The sequence below is a fragment of the Sorghum bicolor genome, chromosome 4 (assembly GCF_000003195.3).
Source record: "Sorghum bicolor cultivar BTx623 chromosome 4, Sorghum_bicolor_NCBIv3, whole genome shotgun sequence".
NCBI classification, from domain to species: domain Eukaryota; kingdom Viridiplantae; phylum Streptophyta; class Magnoliopsida; order Poales; family Poaceae; genus Sorghum; species Sorghum bicolor.
In genome coordinates this window covers 52,849,215-52,866,035 of record NC_012873.2, presented here as the reverse complement: position 1 = coordinate 52,866,035, position 16,821 = coordinate 52,849,215, and the positions used below count along the sequence as shown (strand labels likewise).

The window sequence follows — 16,821 nt, the reverse complement described above, 5'->3', positions numbered from 1 at the left end:
GCAGGATCGCACCAGCAGTGACATACCATCGGATTTCGCAGTTGAGGGCTAACCAACCATGAATTTCTACTCATCTGCTGGAAACCTCCTTTCATACGAAGGCGGGAGGACAGCCGCGGATATCATTGACTTCATAAAAAAGAACAAAGGCTCCATCCAAACCAGGTGAAGCCGATGTAGAGGGTGCCACGGTTGAAACTGTTGGCATGGAGGTTGAACAAACAGCATCAGCGTCTGTTATTGTTCGTTTGGTTGATAAGCCATGGCAGAAAGTACCAATTCGGCTGATAAGCCTAAACGAAACTGTGACCAAGGTGTGTATCACTCAAGATCCTACATCTCGAAGCGCCTGTGTTTTTTTTTGAGACTTGAGAGGATACTGAATTGTATCTTTTGCTACACCCACTGGTTCTGGTCTTGTTTAGTTCCGAAAAAAATTCGGATTTTGGTACTGTATTATTTTTGTTTTTATTTGACAAATATTATCTAATTGTAGACTAACTAGACTCAAAAGATTCATCTCGTGATTTACAGTCAAACTGTGTAATTAGTTTTTGTTTTCGTCTATATTTAATGCTTCATGCATGTGCCGTAAGATTCGATGTGACAGGGAATCTTGAAAATTTTTTGGATTTCGGGGTGAACTAAACAAGGCCTCTTTGTATCTTTTGCTAACGTTTTGATGTTGTAGTGTCAGTACATTACTCGGGTCTGATTTATAAAGTCAGGTTGAGCTTTTCAGACAGCCTCTGCCAGACTCAAATTAAAAGGCGTGATGAGAAATTCTACAGGTGAGCTGGCTCGTTTGAGGATACTGAATTGTCTGAATCGGTGAGCAATCCAATTCGCTGGACTCGACCAGCAGATTGTTGAGATCTCAGCTACTCCTGTAGTTCTGTACCTTTCTGACTGTGGTCCCCTAGACCCCTATTATCAGTACGGCGTCCGTGACAGTGATGCACTCTGAATCTCACTACTTCAGGGAAACGCTTAGCTCAGGTCTTCAGTCTTCTCGTGAGTAAATGGTATGCTCAGTTGCACTCTCCTAACATCATTTCTGGACAAGAATCACATGGTGGGTGTGCCCCATTCGTTTTGGCCCAGACGCACCATTTGGTCTAGACGAGGGTTTCTCAAGTCTCAACGGGGAATTCTAATCTATCTATATGCGTTGCGCGAAAATTCTCGACAGAAGCAATTAACGTTGACATTTGGGAGACGTCAAAAACTGTAAGGCCTGCTGCAATTTCCTTTGGATGCCTACTAGTATATTCTACTTCTATACTTCCGCGACATTTCTTCGTCACCTTGGCACACGTACGGTACGTGTAGGCATTAGTTGGAGTTGGGACCGTGGACGACCGCTATAGCTTCTTCCGTCCGTGCTTCCATATGTAGCCGCACTTTGACTGGTGGCGGCAACGGCAAAGTGCTCCGACGTCGTCATCAGAAAATAATCCCACTAATGAACACGCACTGATTGATGGCCCCTGCTAGCTAGCTGTGTGCTGTCCGTCGCCGGCGGCCCACCGCGCTTGCGCTTGGTGATGGCGAAACCATTCACATGCAGGCTTGCGTCGCGCTGGCGGCGGCTGCCTCGCCTGTGCTTGCCTGGCCGCTGGCGCCGTAGAATTAAACGTACCTACAGCTCCGCCGTCGCACTCACGCCGGTCGTTGGCTGTCGCTGTCCTCCGGGCCATTAATTGGCCCTCCTCTCTTTCCATGCGAATCATTCATTCATCACACACACACAGTTCCTTTCTCGCTCCTTAGTTGAGCTACCACTAACTTGTTGGTTGTTGCATTATACTATTCAGAAGACAAAATTAAAGGAGAGACGCACTTTATCATCGCCACAGAACAATGCTGCTGGTAGCTGCTGCTGCTGCTGCTTTGTTTTGTATACTATACTCTCTTGACAAATAATTAGCAATGCTGTCTTTCCCTTTAATCACCACACACATGCCAATATCCCATGCCTTGGCAGCACCTCATCAAAAGATACACGGAGCACAAATACATGCATCAGATTCACTGTGGATATTTACTAAACCCTACTCTCTGTTCTTGTTTCAGGGAGAGAAAACAGACGAACAGGCAGTGTACAGACACTTTCGTTAACTAATCATGCAATGCATGCATCTAGTAGCTAGTTTTTGTTTTTGACGTAAAAAAAAAGACGAGGAGCTGTGAGTGCCGTACGTAAAATTCTGCAAATTAATCAGTTGGAGACAAGCAGGAAATGAAAGTGAGCGGTAATGATCATGGCACGTAGAGGCTGCTGTGGCTGCGTGACGGCGGCGGCGCCGTCTTGTCGACGGCGAAGAGCCTCCGGAACAGCCTGAGCAGGAGCGCCCACCCTGCCGCCGCCCCGCGGCCGCGCCGCCGCCGTCGGCCGCCGGTGCCGGGGCTGGCGGCGCCGCAGAACTGGCCGGCCCCGCCGGCGCGCGACGACGCGCGCAGCATCGTGGGCGCGCACCCGTACCCGCGCCGCTGCTCCGCGGGCGACGACGCCGACGTCTCCCGGTCGTCGTCGGACGACTCGCCGCCGTCGTCGTCGGCGCCCGACGACGGCGAGCCGTAGTTGCAGAGGTACCAGCGGTCGTCGTCGTCGGCCAGACCACCTCCCGCTGCTGCTGCTGCTGCTCGCGACACCTTGATGTTGATGCCGGCGGCGGCGGCGGACTTGGAGCGGCGCGCTCGGTCTCGGTGCCGCAGGACGAGGTCCTCGTTGAAGCTCTCCCACAGCTTGTCCATCCGCTCCGCGTCGGCCAGCGCCGCGGCGCGCTGCTTGTCGTAGTCCGCGTCGGCCGCCGCGGTGGCGCGCTGCTGCTCCGGTGGTGGTGGTGGTGGCGGCCCCGCGTGGCCGCCGGCGACGCTCCTTGACTCTGCAGGCGCTGTCGCGACGGACCTGGTGCTGGTGGTGGTTGTAATAACTTCCCATAGCAGGTCCATCCTGTCCTCGTCAGTGGCGGCACGATGGTCCTCCTCCTCCTGCCCTGCCACGGCGCTGCGCTCTTGTTCGTCGTCCGACGTCGCGGGCGGGGACGCCGCCACTGCCGCCGCCGTCGTCTTGGGAACAGAGCCCGCGAACGGCCACAGAGGGGAGGCCGCGGCGAGGTTGGGAAGCGCAGGGAGCTGGTGCGGCAGGTGCGGCGCCGGGTCGTCGTCGTCGTGGCGGCCGAGCTGCCTTTCTGGCAACGTCGGCGGCCCCCTGGCGGTGGCAACGGTGGGGAAGGTGAAGTCGTCGTCGTCGTCCATCGCGTTGTTGTATTCGCTCGCGCGCTGCGCTGCGGGCTTTAGCTGCTGCTTCTTCTCCTGCTGCTGCTCGCTCGGCTCTGCTCTGACGATAAGGCAGAGTATCAGATGAGTGACTGTTGTTGAGGACTGACTGGCGGCCGGGGCTGTCCGCTGGAACAGTGTACGGCAGATCTGGCATGCGGGGGCGGGGCCCAGCAGCAGACAACGGCGGCGGTGGGGGAGGCCCGCGTGCGTCGTCGTGGAGGAGCACAGAGAGCACTCGTGTGGACACTGGGAGCTCCTAGGAGGAGTGCGGACTGCAGTCTGCAGAGCCAGCTCATGGAACCTTCTTTGCCGATCTGGCAGCAGCATCTCATGCTTTTTTATCAGCCGCTGATGCCGTGGATCAACCAGCAGTCTCGTGTCGGTACAAGGGGGCGTTTGGTGACAGGTGATGAAAGTTTAACAAGTAGCTCTTTTGTTTTATTTTATAATTAGAGCATCTCTAGAAATTTAGTAAAATAATTCTCTATCTTAATATTTTAATAAAAATAAAAGAAATAACTTTTCTCGGTAGTTTGATAAAATAGCTTCTTAAAACCAAAAGCTCATCTACGGTTGCTGGAAAATGGAAATACCCAAGAAATAATTATACCAAAATACATATCTATAGTATATGTATTATGAGGCTTACAATTCTCTCATCTATATATATATGTTGTCTGCAAATACATGGTGAGATATGAAATCGGTAAAATTTAGTGGATATATTTTGCTCAAATTTTATGTCAATCTTTGAAGTACAATATCCAGATTTTTTTAGAATTACATAGTACAACATATATACTCATAACACATGCAAATTCATCCCTATGATCACAATATGCAAACCCTACCCCATACCCTACCTTATAAGCACCTCTAAAGAATTAAGTTGGCAGATTACGAGATTCACGAAGTCACCACAGGTACCTCGCTGTCGATGGGAATGTCGCCTACTACTAAAAGCATAACATCATTAAATCCTATAATAAATCCAGAAAAATGCGGGCACCCGTGCCAAGTCAAATACTTGAACCCAGATGGCCGGATAAGTTCCACCATAAGGAACATAACCATCTGATTTGCCTAGACTAAAGCGTTCTTGACATGTGTAGCTGGTGTTGATAATGCCCTTAGTACGAACTCCAGTCCAAGTAGGGGTTCTCTTTTTTCTATGTAGTGCTTCATCTTGCATAACACAACATGGTTTTCCATAGGAATTTCATTAGTTGACCTCTCTTGATATCCAAAAATGGTTGCTTAGGTTGTAACGGATTTTCGGATCGTTATCGGAGGTGGTTGGTGTGGGGAGATCGGGAGCTTGGCGTATGTCAGCATGGCGGTAGCAAGATCTGGATGGGCATGAGTGGAGGTGTTGTGGTCGTAGATCGGCACTACGGAGGGGTTGGCAAACACGTCATGCTCCTACAGTTCCACAGAAGCGAACGGGACAAACAGAGATGGTCGAGTGAGGGAGTTCGACAAGCTCAAGCCACCTCCTCGACTACGGTGGTGGTGGTAGGTGTGGGCATAGGAGAGAAGGTGTAGGGAGGGATGGAGGAGCAACAATGTGCACATGCCTGAGACGACGACCTCTTTTGCTCTCTCTCTCTCTCTCTCTCTCTCTGAGTTTGTGTGAAGCGCCACCGAGCAATAGAGCTCCAGTGACACTGTCTATGTCCATGCACAACTAGTGCTCGGTGTTCAAGCGCGTCCTATGGCCATGCGCAACTGCTACAGTTGATCGTGCAGTGTCTTAGATACTGCCATACTGGGGAGCCTATTCCTGATTGTCGGCAAGCACAGAAGTGAGGCCGAGGAGGCGGGACAGTGCCGATGGGACGGAGAACCACCATTGGTAAGAGCAAAGGAAGGGGAGGACAAGTAGAGCCCACATGTTAGTGACTAGTGTGAGGAAAATAGTTCAGACCAACGAGAGCAGCGAGGGTCATCGCCTGCTGTTGTGCCCCCACCCTGCCTGCTGCTCAGCCCGGCGATGGGCGGAAGGAGAAGACGAAGGTGGCACCAGATCCACCCGTGCCCCCACCCTCACCTGCTTCTGCTGCTCGGCTTCGCCGCCGTCGTGACGACCGGAAGGAGAAGACAAGGGCAGTTCGAATTTGCCCGTGCCCGCCACCGGAAGAAGAGGCGAGGCGGGCCCACAACGAGGAGCAGGTGACACTCGGCGTGGAGGGAGGCGAGCGACGTTCGACGAGGTCTGGGGCTCGCTACTCGGGGTCTTTTGCTTGTGCGTTCGCTTGGAGAAGGTGAGCTTTTGGAAGCGTCAACAGTTTGGCAAATTTTTTTTTTAAATCTTGTTACTTGTCTACTCTTAAAATAATATTGAGAGGGAAAAAAGATCTCATCTTCAATAGTTTGGTAAACTTCATTTCAAAAAACCAAAAACCCGCTAATGAAATAAAGAGTCCCGCTAAACGAACGAAGAGCCCCGCTAAACATGAGGAGAAAGACCGATGCCAAGCACGGAGCCCGCGCGCATATTTGCACGCTACACACAAAGATATGCCAAGTTAGAAAATATGAGGAATTAGGATGTCAAACTGTTGGAGAAATTTTTTTCCTCATTTTGCTAAAAAGATTATGAATGAGAAATTATTTGCCAAATTGTTGAAGATGCTCTTAGGCTTTCCTCAAAATTTTATTTTTGTCTCATCACATCAAATCTTTGGACGTATGCATAAGTATTAAATATAAATAAAAAATAACTAATTGCATAACTTGCATGTAATTTGTGAGACGAATCTATTGAGGCTAATTAATCTATAATTGGATACTAAGGTCTTGTTTAGTTCGTAGATTTTTTTGGGTTAAACTACTATAACACTTTTATTTGTATTTGGTAATTATTATCCAACCATAAACTAACTAGGCTCAAAAGATTCATCTCGCAAATTGTAGATAAACTATGTAATAAATTATTTTTTATCTATATTTAATGCTTTATGTATCCGTCCAAACATTCAATAGATTCGATGCGATGAAAAATATTAATTTTTTTAAACTAAACAAGACCTAATTATCGAATAAAATAAAAACACTGTTTGCAAACTAAACAAGACCTTACCGTGCATCACCCGAACCATGGAACGGGTCTTTTTGGGTTTTTTTGTGTGTGTGTGTGTTTTTTTTTGAGATAGTCAAAGTCAGCCCATCGCTCTGGGGAGAGGGAGACCGGATCCCGCGGCGCACCACGAACTCTTCTTTCATCTCCGCTCCCCGCCCCTCCCGCCCTGCCTCCCGCGCCATCTCGCCTCTCATCGCCGCCCCGCCTCCCGCCCCGCCCCGCCTCGCCTCTCATCGCCGCCTCGCCTCCCTCCGTCCTTCCTGGCCGCCGGGCTTCCTCTCCGTCGCCGGCTACGCGCGTGAGGAAGGAGGAGGAGCCGCACCGCGTGGATCCAGGGCAGTGGTGTCCATCCCGCGTCAGAAGGGAGAAGGAGCCGGTGAGATCTACTTTTTTCAGCTCCATCTCTCGCAGCTCTCTCAGCGCGTTTTGCGCATATTCGTCTGTAGCGACGGCGGGGCAGTCCCAGGCTCGGCGGCGGCGTCAGCGGACCCCCTCCCGTCTCTCTCTCTCGAGTCGCCTCGCGCCCTCGCCAAGGCTGGAGCCAGCAGCCGCTGCTCCACCAAGGCGATCGCGCCGCTTTGGGAGCGCTTATGCCCCAAAGCGAAGCGTCGTTACCTGTCCGCTTAGCGCTTCAGCGTGCTGAAGCGTGCGCTTAGTGCCGCTTTTTGGAACCCTGGGGCCTATATAGACATATAACGATAATTATGGAAATGTGAGAAATATTTGGTGCAAAGGAGAGAAGGAAGAAAACAAAAGGCAGGCTGTTGGGCAACCATCATTGGCTAAGGGGGTGTTTAGTTCTTTCATCCAAAAAATTCTGGGTTTGGTCCATCATTTTGCATAATGGAACAAAACACCATACAAATTTTTTGATAAAAAAGTGGCTATTCTCCATTTTGGATTTTGGCCTCAAGAGGCCCCAAAAAGCCTAAAAGCGCTTGGGAGCCCGTGCCCACCACCACCAGCACCATGAAAACTTTGAAATTTTGGATGGAACTAAACACACCCATGAAAAAAATTGGCATTTTGCATTTCATCATTCCAAAGTACTTGGCATTTTGTATTTTGCATTCTGTAGTGTTCATTGATAACTTCCTTTTCAACACCTTATCTTTTTTCTTATTTTAGATTAGATTTAATGAAAGATGGAGGTGCCATGTGTCAAAAGTATTCACTATAATTCTTTTAATATATTTACCTCCTAGTTCCAAGTATCTTGACATGAATGATATTTTCTGATATCAAATTGACCAATACTCTAAATGAAAATCTAGCCATGTCATTGTGATGCTAATTGTCATCAGTTTCACCAATTATTTCAGGTTATCCCACCATGGATGGGACAACTGATGCAAGCCCTTCGTCAAAACTCCATACAAGACTCAGACTCTGGGAGTTTCCGGACTCTTATATATTTGAACCAATTGATGGCCTTGCTGACTTGTACTTGTCAGTTAGCCGGACCAGCGGAACAATGAATCTAGTTCAAGACTTGCCGTCACGTGGATCCACTACAAAATATAAAGTTCAAACAGTATATGGTGTGATAGGAGTGCTCAAACTTGCAGTTGGATCATATTTTGTGGTGGTCACGGATCGTGATTGTGTGGGATCCTACTTTGGACATGCAATTTTTAAAGTGACAGGACTAAAAGTTCTTCCCTGCAAAAATGCACATAACACTACCTCTGCTGAGCAGGTCTAACATATGCTTCTTTTGTTCTCAGCTAAATTGTCTGCGGCACTTTGCTTGCTTTTATGAATTGACTTCCAAAGTCCATCAATATTCCATTTGAACATTCAAATATGCTGTTGGCAGAAAAAAATGGAAACAGAATTCTCGGAACTCCTGGATGCTGCAGAGAGGACTGTTGGCCTTCACTTTTCCTATGATATCAACCTAACACTTTCGTGAGTATCTTATTAACATTTTCAGTTACATTCTTGAGCTCTATACTTGAAACGTTTAGCAGGTTTAGCTTTTCTAGGCAGAGAGAAGCTATAATAGAATATGCACGTCTCAATTAATTAAGTATTTGGAATATTTCTCTTTATTGATCGCTTACCGCATGCTTGTCTTTGTCTGTCATAATCCAGTGCACAGAGGCTACATGATCTAGGCGATGAGTATAAAGCTCTTCCTCTTTGGAGACAGGTTCTTTCGTTCTCCATTTCTAATTCCAGAGTTTGCTTACAGATGGAGGACTTATGCCCTTATCTTTCTCCATTTCAAGCTTCTGCTGCAGTGCTGCTTATGCTTTATTGGAACATGTAGTACCAGGTTACTTTTGTTAGTTGCTACTTTTATTGGTAGACAAAAAGAGTGTGACATAATCTGACTATTCCTTTTGGTGACAAAGTTTGCATTCTCTAACGCATAATCTCAAAGTATGCCATTCTGCGTTGGTAATGCTAATGACTTTTGTAATGCCATTCTCCTTCAACATGGATAATTTGTAGGACTGTTTTTATTTTTGGTAGAACTTTTATGGTGTGAGAAAAATCAAATGTATTTGATTTCAACCTCGTAAAGTTGATTATGAATTTTTTCACTTAATCACCTCAAAGAACACTGCAGAAATATGCAATCTAGCTCTTCCAAGTTAAGCATCAGTGCTTAACAATTTCTTGTACTATAAATCCACGATGCCTTGTGCTTTTCTAACTACTATTACTAATCAATTAACACAATTATTTTCAGGCGGAACCAAGATTTCTATGGAACGCGTACTTGTTAGAACCTCTAATTGAGAACAAGGTAAGATTAAGAGTGTCTCTAGGTATTCTATTTGGATAGGAGGGGTTAGTAACCGGTCACCTTAGTATTCAGCTCACATTTGAACGAAATCCTAAAATTTTGTAAATTGTAATAGTAATTTTCCCATTCTTTATTCTTAATATAATGATGCGCAGCTCTCCTGCATGTTAAATAAAAAATTCCCTTTCTAGACAGGCCCTTAGTTCATTTTACTTTTGATTTAAGAGCCGATATCTGCAAAGTATTCTGATTTCTTCTTTCTCCCTTGACAGCTGAACCAGTACTTATTGCCAGTAATTCAAGGCAGTATCCTTGGTATATCGTGACATTTTCAACAATTTCACTACTAGAAAAATGGGCCTTGCTATGGTACTCCGAGAACCCCTTAGGAAACCGCGTTACAACTAATTCTGTTGAAAAAAGTTACCTATATAGTATAATGCATCTAACGTGCAACTATCATATACATTTTTCATAACATGTCACACATCTGTGACATAATAAGTCATGTTAGCATACACACTTCTATTCATGTCTCCTTTTTTTATGTCACATTCAAGAACTAAAAACTTTATTCCTAGGAGGTAATAGTTGATCATAGCCATCTAGATCTAAGTGGATGGGTCCACAGTAATTTCATAGTACCATAGCAAACCTGTGGAGAAAAAAGATATGTTCTATTAAAATTTTGACTCAAGTTTTCTGTGAGTTTCTGCAACTTAACTAAACATCAGGTTTTCAAAATATCCAAGCAGAAGTTGGGTCAGAGAAGGTAAATGTGACCCTGATTGCACGTAGGTGCACACGAAGGATAGGTGAGGGTTTGTTGTCATCAAAATAAGTTTTTCAGGTTTTTCAAATTTCATTAACATTTTAGTTCAATATGTGGTTGGCTGGTCCTTTGCCAGCCTCCTCTTGTACAGTTCTTTTTGTTCCCTTCTTCAATAAAATCTTAACAGTCCCCCCCCCCCCCCCTCTGCTGTGTTTAATGTTAAAAAACCAAATCTGTCTCATTTCCAGTAAACTCAGTTTCTTAGCATTGAATAATAGCTCTCTGGTTTTTTAAGGTACTCGAATGTGGAGACGAGGAGCTGATGCAGAGGGTTATGCTGCAAACTTCGTTGAATCAGAGCAGATAATGCAGTCAAAAGGGTTTACAGCATCCTATGTACAAGTAAGTTTCTTCACACAATCTAAAATCAACCAATAACATTGGTTTTTGGTTCCCACACTTTTTAAGTTGTGCTCCATTCTGAATTAGTTTGTTGTTATACAAATCTTCCAAATATTTAACAAATTATATGTTTTGTAGGTTCGAGGCTCTATGCCATTCTTGTGGGAGCAGATTGTTGATTTGACATACAAACCTAGTTTTGACATTGTTAGACAAGAGGAGGCAGTGAGCTCACTTATCTCGTTCCTTATTTTGTTCTTTACCTTTACTTTAATGGCACTATGCCTAATTATATGCTATCTGTTTCTGTTGTTCAGCCTCGTGTACTTGAGAGGCACTTCCATGATTTGCAAAAGAAATATGGAGCTGTCTTAGCTGCTGATCTTGTCAATACAGTAAGTGCACTGCTCTTGGACTTTGAACTAACTTTAGTGCTATTATTTTCAAAATTAAGAAAGTCAGAAGCTCCTTGGTTAGAAGTATATGCTCCATGACCATTGTGTATGAGATTTGCTCCTCTTTCCAAAATTGAATTTATTTTCTTCATATTAGGATTGACCTCTGATATGCATTCTGCATACTTGCATGCTTTTTTCCCGACTGAGCATATTTATTTCATTGAAATGCAATACCGTGATTCCTTCGGCTTATGTTGTATAGAGTATTTTACTCGCTTATTGGCTTTATTCTATCTTTCAGGGTGGCGGTGAGGGTCGCCTCCGTGAAAGATATGCAAAATCTATTGAACCTATTCTTAGTGAAGATATAAGGTAACAATTTCTTCCTCTACCATTGAATGCCCACTTCTCCTGCCTCCTAAGTCCTATCATGTTGTATTAGAGCTAAGCATATATGAATGCCATGTCTTGCAGATATGTGCACTTCGACTTCCACCGAGTTTGTGGTCATATTCACTTTGAGCGCCTTTCTCAGCTGTATGATCAGATCAAGGACTATCTTCAGAAACATAAGTATGCTGTTAGCTGATACAGTATATTCAATGCCACGTCCTTTATCATTTGTGTACGTTCTTGTTGTCTGTCAAAGGAACCTTGTTATATTGGGGCCAAATCAATCACAATCGTGCTTTGGTAAACACAAAACCACCAATTTCATCAAATCTGCATGCCAAAAAAAAAAAAAAGCACAGGAGTCACGCTCGAGTGAATCATTTAGTTCTTTAATCTGTTGGCATATAGATTTTACTCTGATTAAGCCTGATGCAACGAACTTCTCTGCTTGAAGTTAAACCTATCTAATCTTGCACATTGCCACCTGAAATACTGGTTGGAGCCTTTAGGGGCTATAGTACAGATGCATTAAGGACCTACCGTGCAGATTTTCTTTTTCGTATTCGGAGTTTTTGGCTAAGCAGTGCATTCATTCACTAGTCATACTGTTATTGGTTTGTTATCTTCTTGTCTAGTGACTAGTGAGTTCTTCTCTCTTCTGTATATCTAGCAATATGTTCCTTTATACCTTGTTTCCAAAGTCTCTACATCTCTGGATGTTATCATTTACTTCGCATGGTCTTGCTAATATGGTTATATGATAGGTACTTCCTTGTAAATGATAAAGGAGAGAAAATTGAGGAGCAGACTGGCACTGTAAGAACAAATTGTATAGATTGTTTGGATCGCACCAATGTGACTCAGGTACTTACTAAAATTTATCACATTCACTCGTACTTCAACATTTGTTGAATAATCTGTCTATGCAATACCGTTTGCCATCCAGTTACCTACTTTTTCAAACCAGCGTATGCCATTTATTGTTTGTCGAAGGGCCCTTCATGGTTCATATAGCATTGGTGTATGGAATATGGATTGATGTACTTTTAGGACTGCATGCTCGATACTGATCATATGGTTTAAGTTGCACTCTTGTTTGGTTTTTCAGATTGTTTGCTCTAAAACAGCACACACTAGTGATACATTTCTTTTTTACTGGAACATACACATAGTAGCAATACTGATGCAATACGAATCCCATGGCTGGACTTGCAAATAGATAATCGTTGCACTCTTGTTGATACTTTTATGACATACCATTACTATTGCTAGATATTTTATGTTATAAGTTCTCTTCCTGTTCAACTTTCACTTGTATATCTAAACTGACATTCCTGAACAGAGCATGATTGGGCGAAATATTCTGGAAAGCCAACTTCAACGTATAGGAGTTTTTGGTGCTGGTGATACAATAAGCAAACATGCAGCCTTTGATACAAACTACAAAGTTTGTGAGTATTATGTTTGCCATTTAATTAATCCAGGTTCATGGTTCTATTTTTCCATGCCATATAAACATGTTTCTATAGTAAAATGAGCCTTTTTCAGTGTGGGCCAATCATGGAGATGCAATAAGCATTCAGTACTCTGGAACTCCTGCTCTGAAGGGAGATTTTGTTCGGTAATTTATTTAGAAAAAAAAATCATGTTTCTTATTTTTTGTTCTTTTATTCTATTTCTATTTGTTTCCATTTCTATGTAGCAAGGACAGAAACTACTTCTAATTGTACATTAACTAAGAATAGTTGTAGCTTGTAGCCACTTTTACAATGATCTCTATACTCGTATCACCCAGATAATGGGCTACTGTAAAGTTTTATTAATCATCTGGAGGAAAGTCTCTGTCTAACCAGTAACCAGTAAATTTCAGTGCAACAGGGCACAAGATGGTTCCACATGTCCACATTAATATTGGCTGACCAAGTGCATATTAAGTAGTGTACTTTTGTTTGTCAGTCTCTAGATTACTTTAATTTATATTCATTTTGTTTGTAGTTGGGTGCTTTAAAATGAAGACAAATGTGGAATATTTTTTATTCTATTTCTACTTTTCTAGGATACTTTTGTCCATAGCTTGAATTTGTGTTTGTCTATTAGGTATGGGAAGCGAACTACTGAAGGAATTCTGAACGATTTGAAGAATGCACTCGGTAGATACTACTTCAATAACTTCGCTGATGGGACTAAGCAGGTAAACAGTTTTTTCTCCCAGATGTCAAATTTCCATAACTTAGCCTAGTACTATATTATGTTAATCATATATTAGTGCCAGTGCGATTCTTGAATCGGTGGTGGGGGGTGGGTAAGCCTAAGCAAGAAAGTGCTGAAAAAAATATGATGAAAATGGCAGCTTACATGACTTTGTATGATTTAATTGAGTGGTAAGGATTTTCACTAGTGTAAGAGGACTATTATGCCAGTTGATTAAGCATCCTCTATAAAACCTGTTGCTAATGTCTCCACTCTCCAGTCTAACTGATTTCATATGAGGCTCAGCTCTCTTTCTTCTGAGTTCCAGTTTACCTTTCGTTGAAATATTTGACTTATGTGCTGTATAGGCAGTGGCCTCAGTATTTATTTATTACCTTACACAGGATGCCATGGATCTTCTTCAAGGACATTACATGACATCTGTTAGTCGAGACATGGCAGTCCCAACCAAAGCAGGACTTCTGGACAGTTATGCGGTGGGTACAATTAGCTATAGCTTGAAGTTGCATTTTATGTAAGCTATCACATTGTAGACTAACTTGTGCAGTTTTTCTTTCGCAGTCCTTCCGCCTTGCTTTTGCATTGGTTATGGGAGCTCTAATGTTCATGATGATGTCACTAAGACAAGGTAAGAATTCTGAATCGTCTGGAACAGACATTTGGGGGTGTTCTGCTATAAATTTATGCTGATTAATTATCCCCTGCAATTTGGCAGGCAGCAACATTTGCTCTGTGTTTTTCTATCCAACATACATGGACTAAATAAAGGAACAATTTCTTAAAAATCTTGCATTTAGTCTCATCCTTGGAAAACAACTTTACCACTAAATATGCTGCCTTGATATTTTGTTTGGCAAATAAAGAAGATTGTGCATTGAGCAAATAAAAAAACAATGAATTCCACTTGCACAAATGTTTATTCCTTATCTTTTTCTTGGGTCAGTGAAGAGTTGTGGTTGTGTGTGTGTGTGTGTGGTCAAGTTGATGTGCCAAGCAGCATGAAAAAGTTAATGATGTGTTTGCTAGAGACCTGACCACAATGGCCATGAAGTCTGACTTGCAACAGTGACTTGGAGGATCTTAAGAAATCAATTTGGAAGTTGAGAGTGAATTTAGATTGCATCACCATTCTAAAGACAAATATGAGATTTTTTTTTGGTTTTGTTATATGCATCCTTGATTGATTTTGACTATTTTAAGTGTGTGAACAAGTCAACTATACAGGCTGATGGAATTTTTTAGTTGACGTTCACAGCTGACTGCTACATCATTTTTTGCAGCCCGGAATGATGTTCGCCATTTGTTGCTGTCACTTCTGTGGGCTGGTCTTTGTATTGGCATCACACAATTTGTTAAAGCCAATGGTCGCACGTTCACTAACCGACCTAGGTTTCACAAGTCACGCCATTGATGGATGCAAGCTCGTCAGGCGACCTAGGTTTCACTTGTTGATACACATTCGTTTACATGAAGTGTTGCATTTTTTTGGCACGGTACTTGCCCTATGTAATAAGTTTTCTTCTATTTTGTAACAAGTTTTTGTTTCCTTCTCTCCTACTTTTGATTCATACTGTTCTGGCCATCATGGTCTTTTGGTAGAATTCATTTGTAAAAACCAAGTGAACACGCCTTCAGCACATATCAGTGCATTATGATTTTTTTTTTCATATTACATATTTGAGTCCTTGACATTTGTGCCAGCAATGGTTTCTTCTTCTAACGAAAAGGTGATTCTATATCCATGTTCCTTGGGTTTAAACTGAGATATATAGCCCTTCCTACATCTACTTTATTATCTACTTAAAATATTCAGACTCAAACTGCCTATCTGATGTATAGGGCAAATCAGTTATGCACTTATGCTGTCAATCCATCACCTGATGTTTTCTGTCATATAACAGTTTCAGCCGTGCAAACACGATTCGATCTTGAATTACATAAGCTGCAGCGCTAAAGCTGACCCGGATGCATATGCATCATGCTAATGCATTGCCCTTTTGTGCATTCATCCTGATGCACTATCATATATATGATCCTGCAAACGATCATTAAACTAACTTCTTTAGCCTGTCCTTGACCTTTTTATGTTTTCTTGAAGTCCTGCTGAAGCATCGCAAGAACGGTCGTTCCTGTCTAAAAAATAAATAAAAAAATCCTTGGCATATTTCCTTTTGTACGTACTTTTTACTGTTCCTTGTCAGCTCTGTGTGTGCTCCATCAACCTGTCCAGCCTGCACCTACAAAAGCTCCTCGTGCCTTTGGTGTCAAGTCCTCTTCTTCCCCTCTACCGGCCGTCGTTTTTTTTACTTGACCTCGACACAAGGCCTGTATTCCTCTGCTGCAACTCCTCCCTTCGGTGGGTGTTTGAAGTAGAAGCCAAGACATGGCCAGGAACGATGTCTACTTCACCGCCCTTCGCCATCACCATGCCGCCGCATCGCGTTCCTCGCACTCTTTTGCACCATGGTGACTGAAGCGACCGCCGCGAGCCGAGCCGAGGTGGACACGTCGCGGCCGTTCCAGTCGGTCCGGGAGGCAGTGGAGGTGTTTGGCGAGCGGCGGCACGCCGGCGGCGGCGGTGGCAGCGGCAGCAGCTCGAACGGGAGCAGCGCGCCCCCGGCGGCAGCGGCCGTGATGCTGGAGTGCCTGAAGAAGCTGGAGGAAGACCTGGCGGAGGCCAAGGGCGAGGTGGTGGAGCTGAGGCAGAGGCAGGCCCAGATGGAGGTGGCCGTGTCCAGCCTCAGCGTGCAGTTCAGCAAGGGCCTGGCCGTCTACTCCAGCCTCAGCAAGGGTAAGGAGGTGGCCGTCGTCGTCGGAGAAGAAGAGGAGGAGGAGGACGGTGGTGGCCATGGCCGCGTCCGCAGCGACCGGTGGGACGAGAGCCGGGCCGAGGAGTGGGTGGCGAGCCTCGAGTACCTGCCGAGCTTGTCGGAGGCGCTGGCGATCAAGATGGTCGAGGATGACCTGCAGGGCGACAGGAGGAAGGTGAAGAAGAAGACGACGAGCAAGAACAGCAAGGGTGCCAGTGCCAGTGCCAGTGCCAGCAGGACCAAGAAGCACAAGAGCGGCAGGATCTCGTTGCAATTGGTTGGGGGCATGTTCTGCTCCAAGAAAGCCAAGTCCAGGTGATGGTGATCGTTGGCCCTTGTGAGATGTGTTTCTATTTATGTTGGCAAGAACAAGACAATGCAACCTTTTTTTTTTCCTACCTTGTTTTTTCTGTTGAAAAATCTGCCTCATATATAAGCACATGTATGCATTGTGCGGCAGCCAGTCTGGAACATAGGAATTTCGCCAAGGATTTCATGGAAATGTGTATTGCATGGAACAATTTGATCTGATCCCCGTGTAAATCCTGCGAAATCCCTATTTGTTCCAGATGGGGGCCTGAGAGAGTTTTGACGTTGATGCTGCTCTGTATGTTTTTTGTTTTCCTAAAGTGAAATACATGTAGTACATTGTTTCTTTACCATATATCAAGCTATATGTAACGAGCGTTAACAGGTAAATTCTGCACTTG

The 16,821-nt window shown here is 44.3% G+C and overlaps 2 protein-coding genes across 2 annotated transcripts; one reads left to right on the top strand and one right to left on the bottom strand.

The window, feature by feature from the left end:
* On the bottom strand, positions 1,927-3,912 carry LOC8064266. Its single transcript, XM_002452217.2, has one exon. It carries the CDS (start codon positions 3,610-3,612, stop codon positions 2,263-2,265), a length of 1,350 nt encoding a protein of 449 aa, XP_002452262.2. The 5' UTR covers positions 3,613-3,912; the 3' UTR covers positions 1,927-2,262.
* On the top strand, positions 6,527-14,985 carry LOC8064265 (phosphoinositide phosphatase SAC7). Its single transcript, XM_002453935.2, has 19 exons — positions 6,527-6,743; positions 7,690-8,066; positions 8,187-8,278; positions 8,465-8,522; positions 9,069-9,125; positions 9,398-9,431; positions 9,860-9,940; positions 10,193-10,299; positions 10,438-10,524; positions 10,617-10,694; positions 10,999-11,069; positions 11,172-11,270; positions 11,855-11,954; positions 12,433-12,541; positions 12,639-12,711; positions 13,188-13,281; positions 13,685-13,777; positions 13,863-13,929; positions 14,582-14,985. Exons 2-19 carry the CDS (start codon positions 7,701-7,703, stop codon positions 14,710-14,712), a joined length of 1,797 nt encoding a protein of 598 aa, XP_002453980.1. The 5' UTR covers positions 6,527-6,743; positions 7,690-7,700; the 3' UTR covers positions 14,713-14,985.

Coding starts and splice junctions, on each gene's coding strand:
- LOC8064266 (XM_002452217.2), bottom strand. CDS start 3,612: ATGCTGCTGCCAGATCGGCAAAGAAGGTTCCATGAGCTGGCTCTGCAG.
- LOC8064265 (XM_002453935.2), top strand. CDS start 7,701: ATGGATGGGACAACTGATGCAAGCCCTTCGTCAAAACTCCATACAAGA. Junction 8,067..8,186: donor ACACTACCTCTGCTGAGCAG/GTCTAACATATG, acceptor TGCTGTTGGCAG/AAAAAAATGGAAACAGAATT. Junction 12,542..12,638: donor TGATACAAACTACAAAGTTT/GTGAGTATTATG, acceptor AGCCTTTTTCAG/TGTGGGCCAATCATGGAGAT.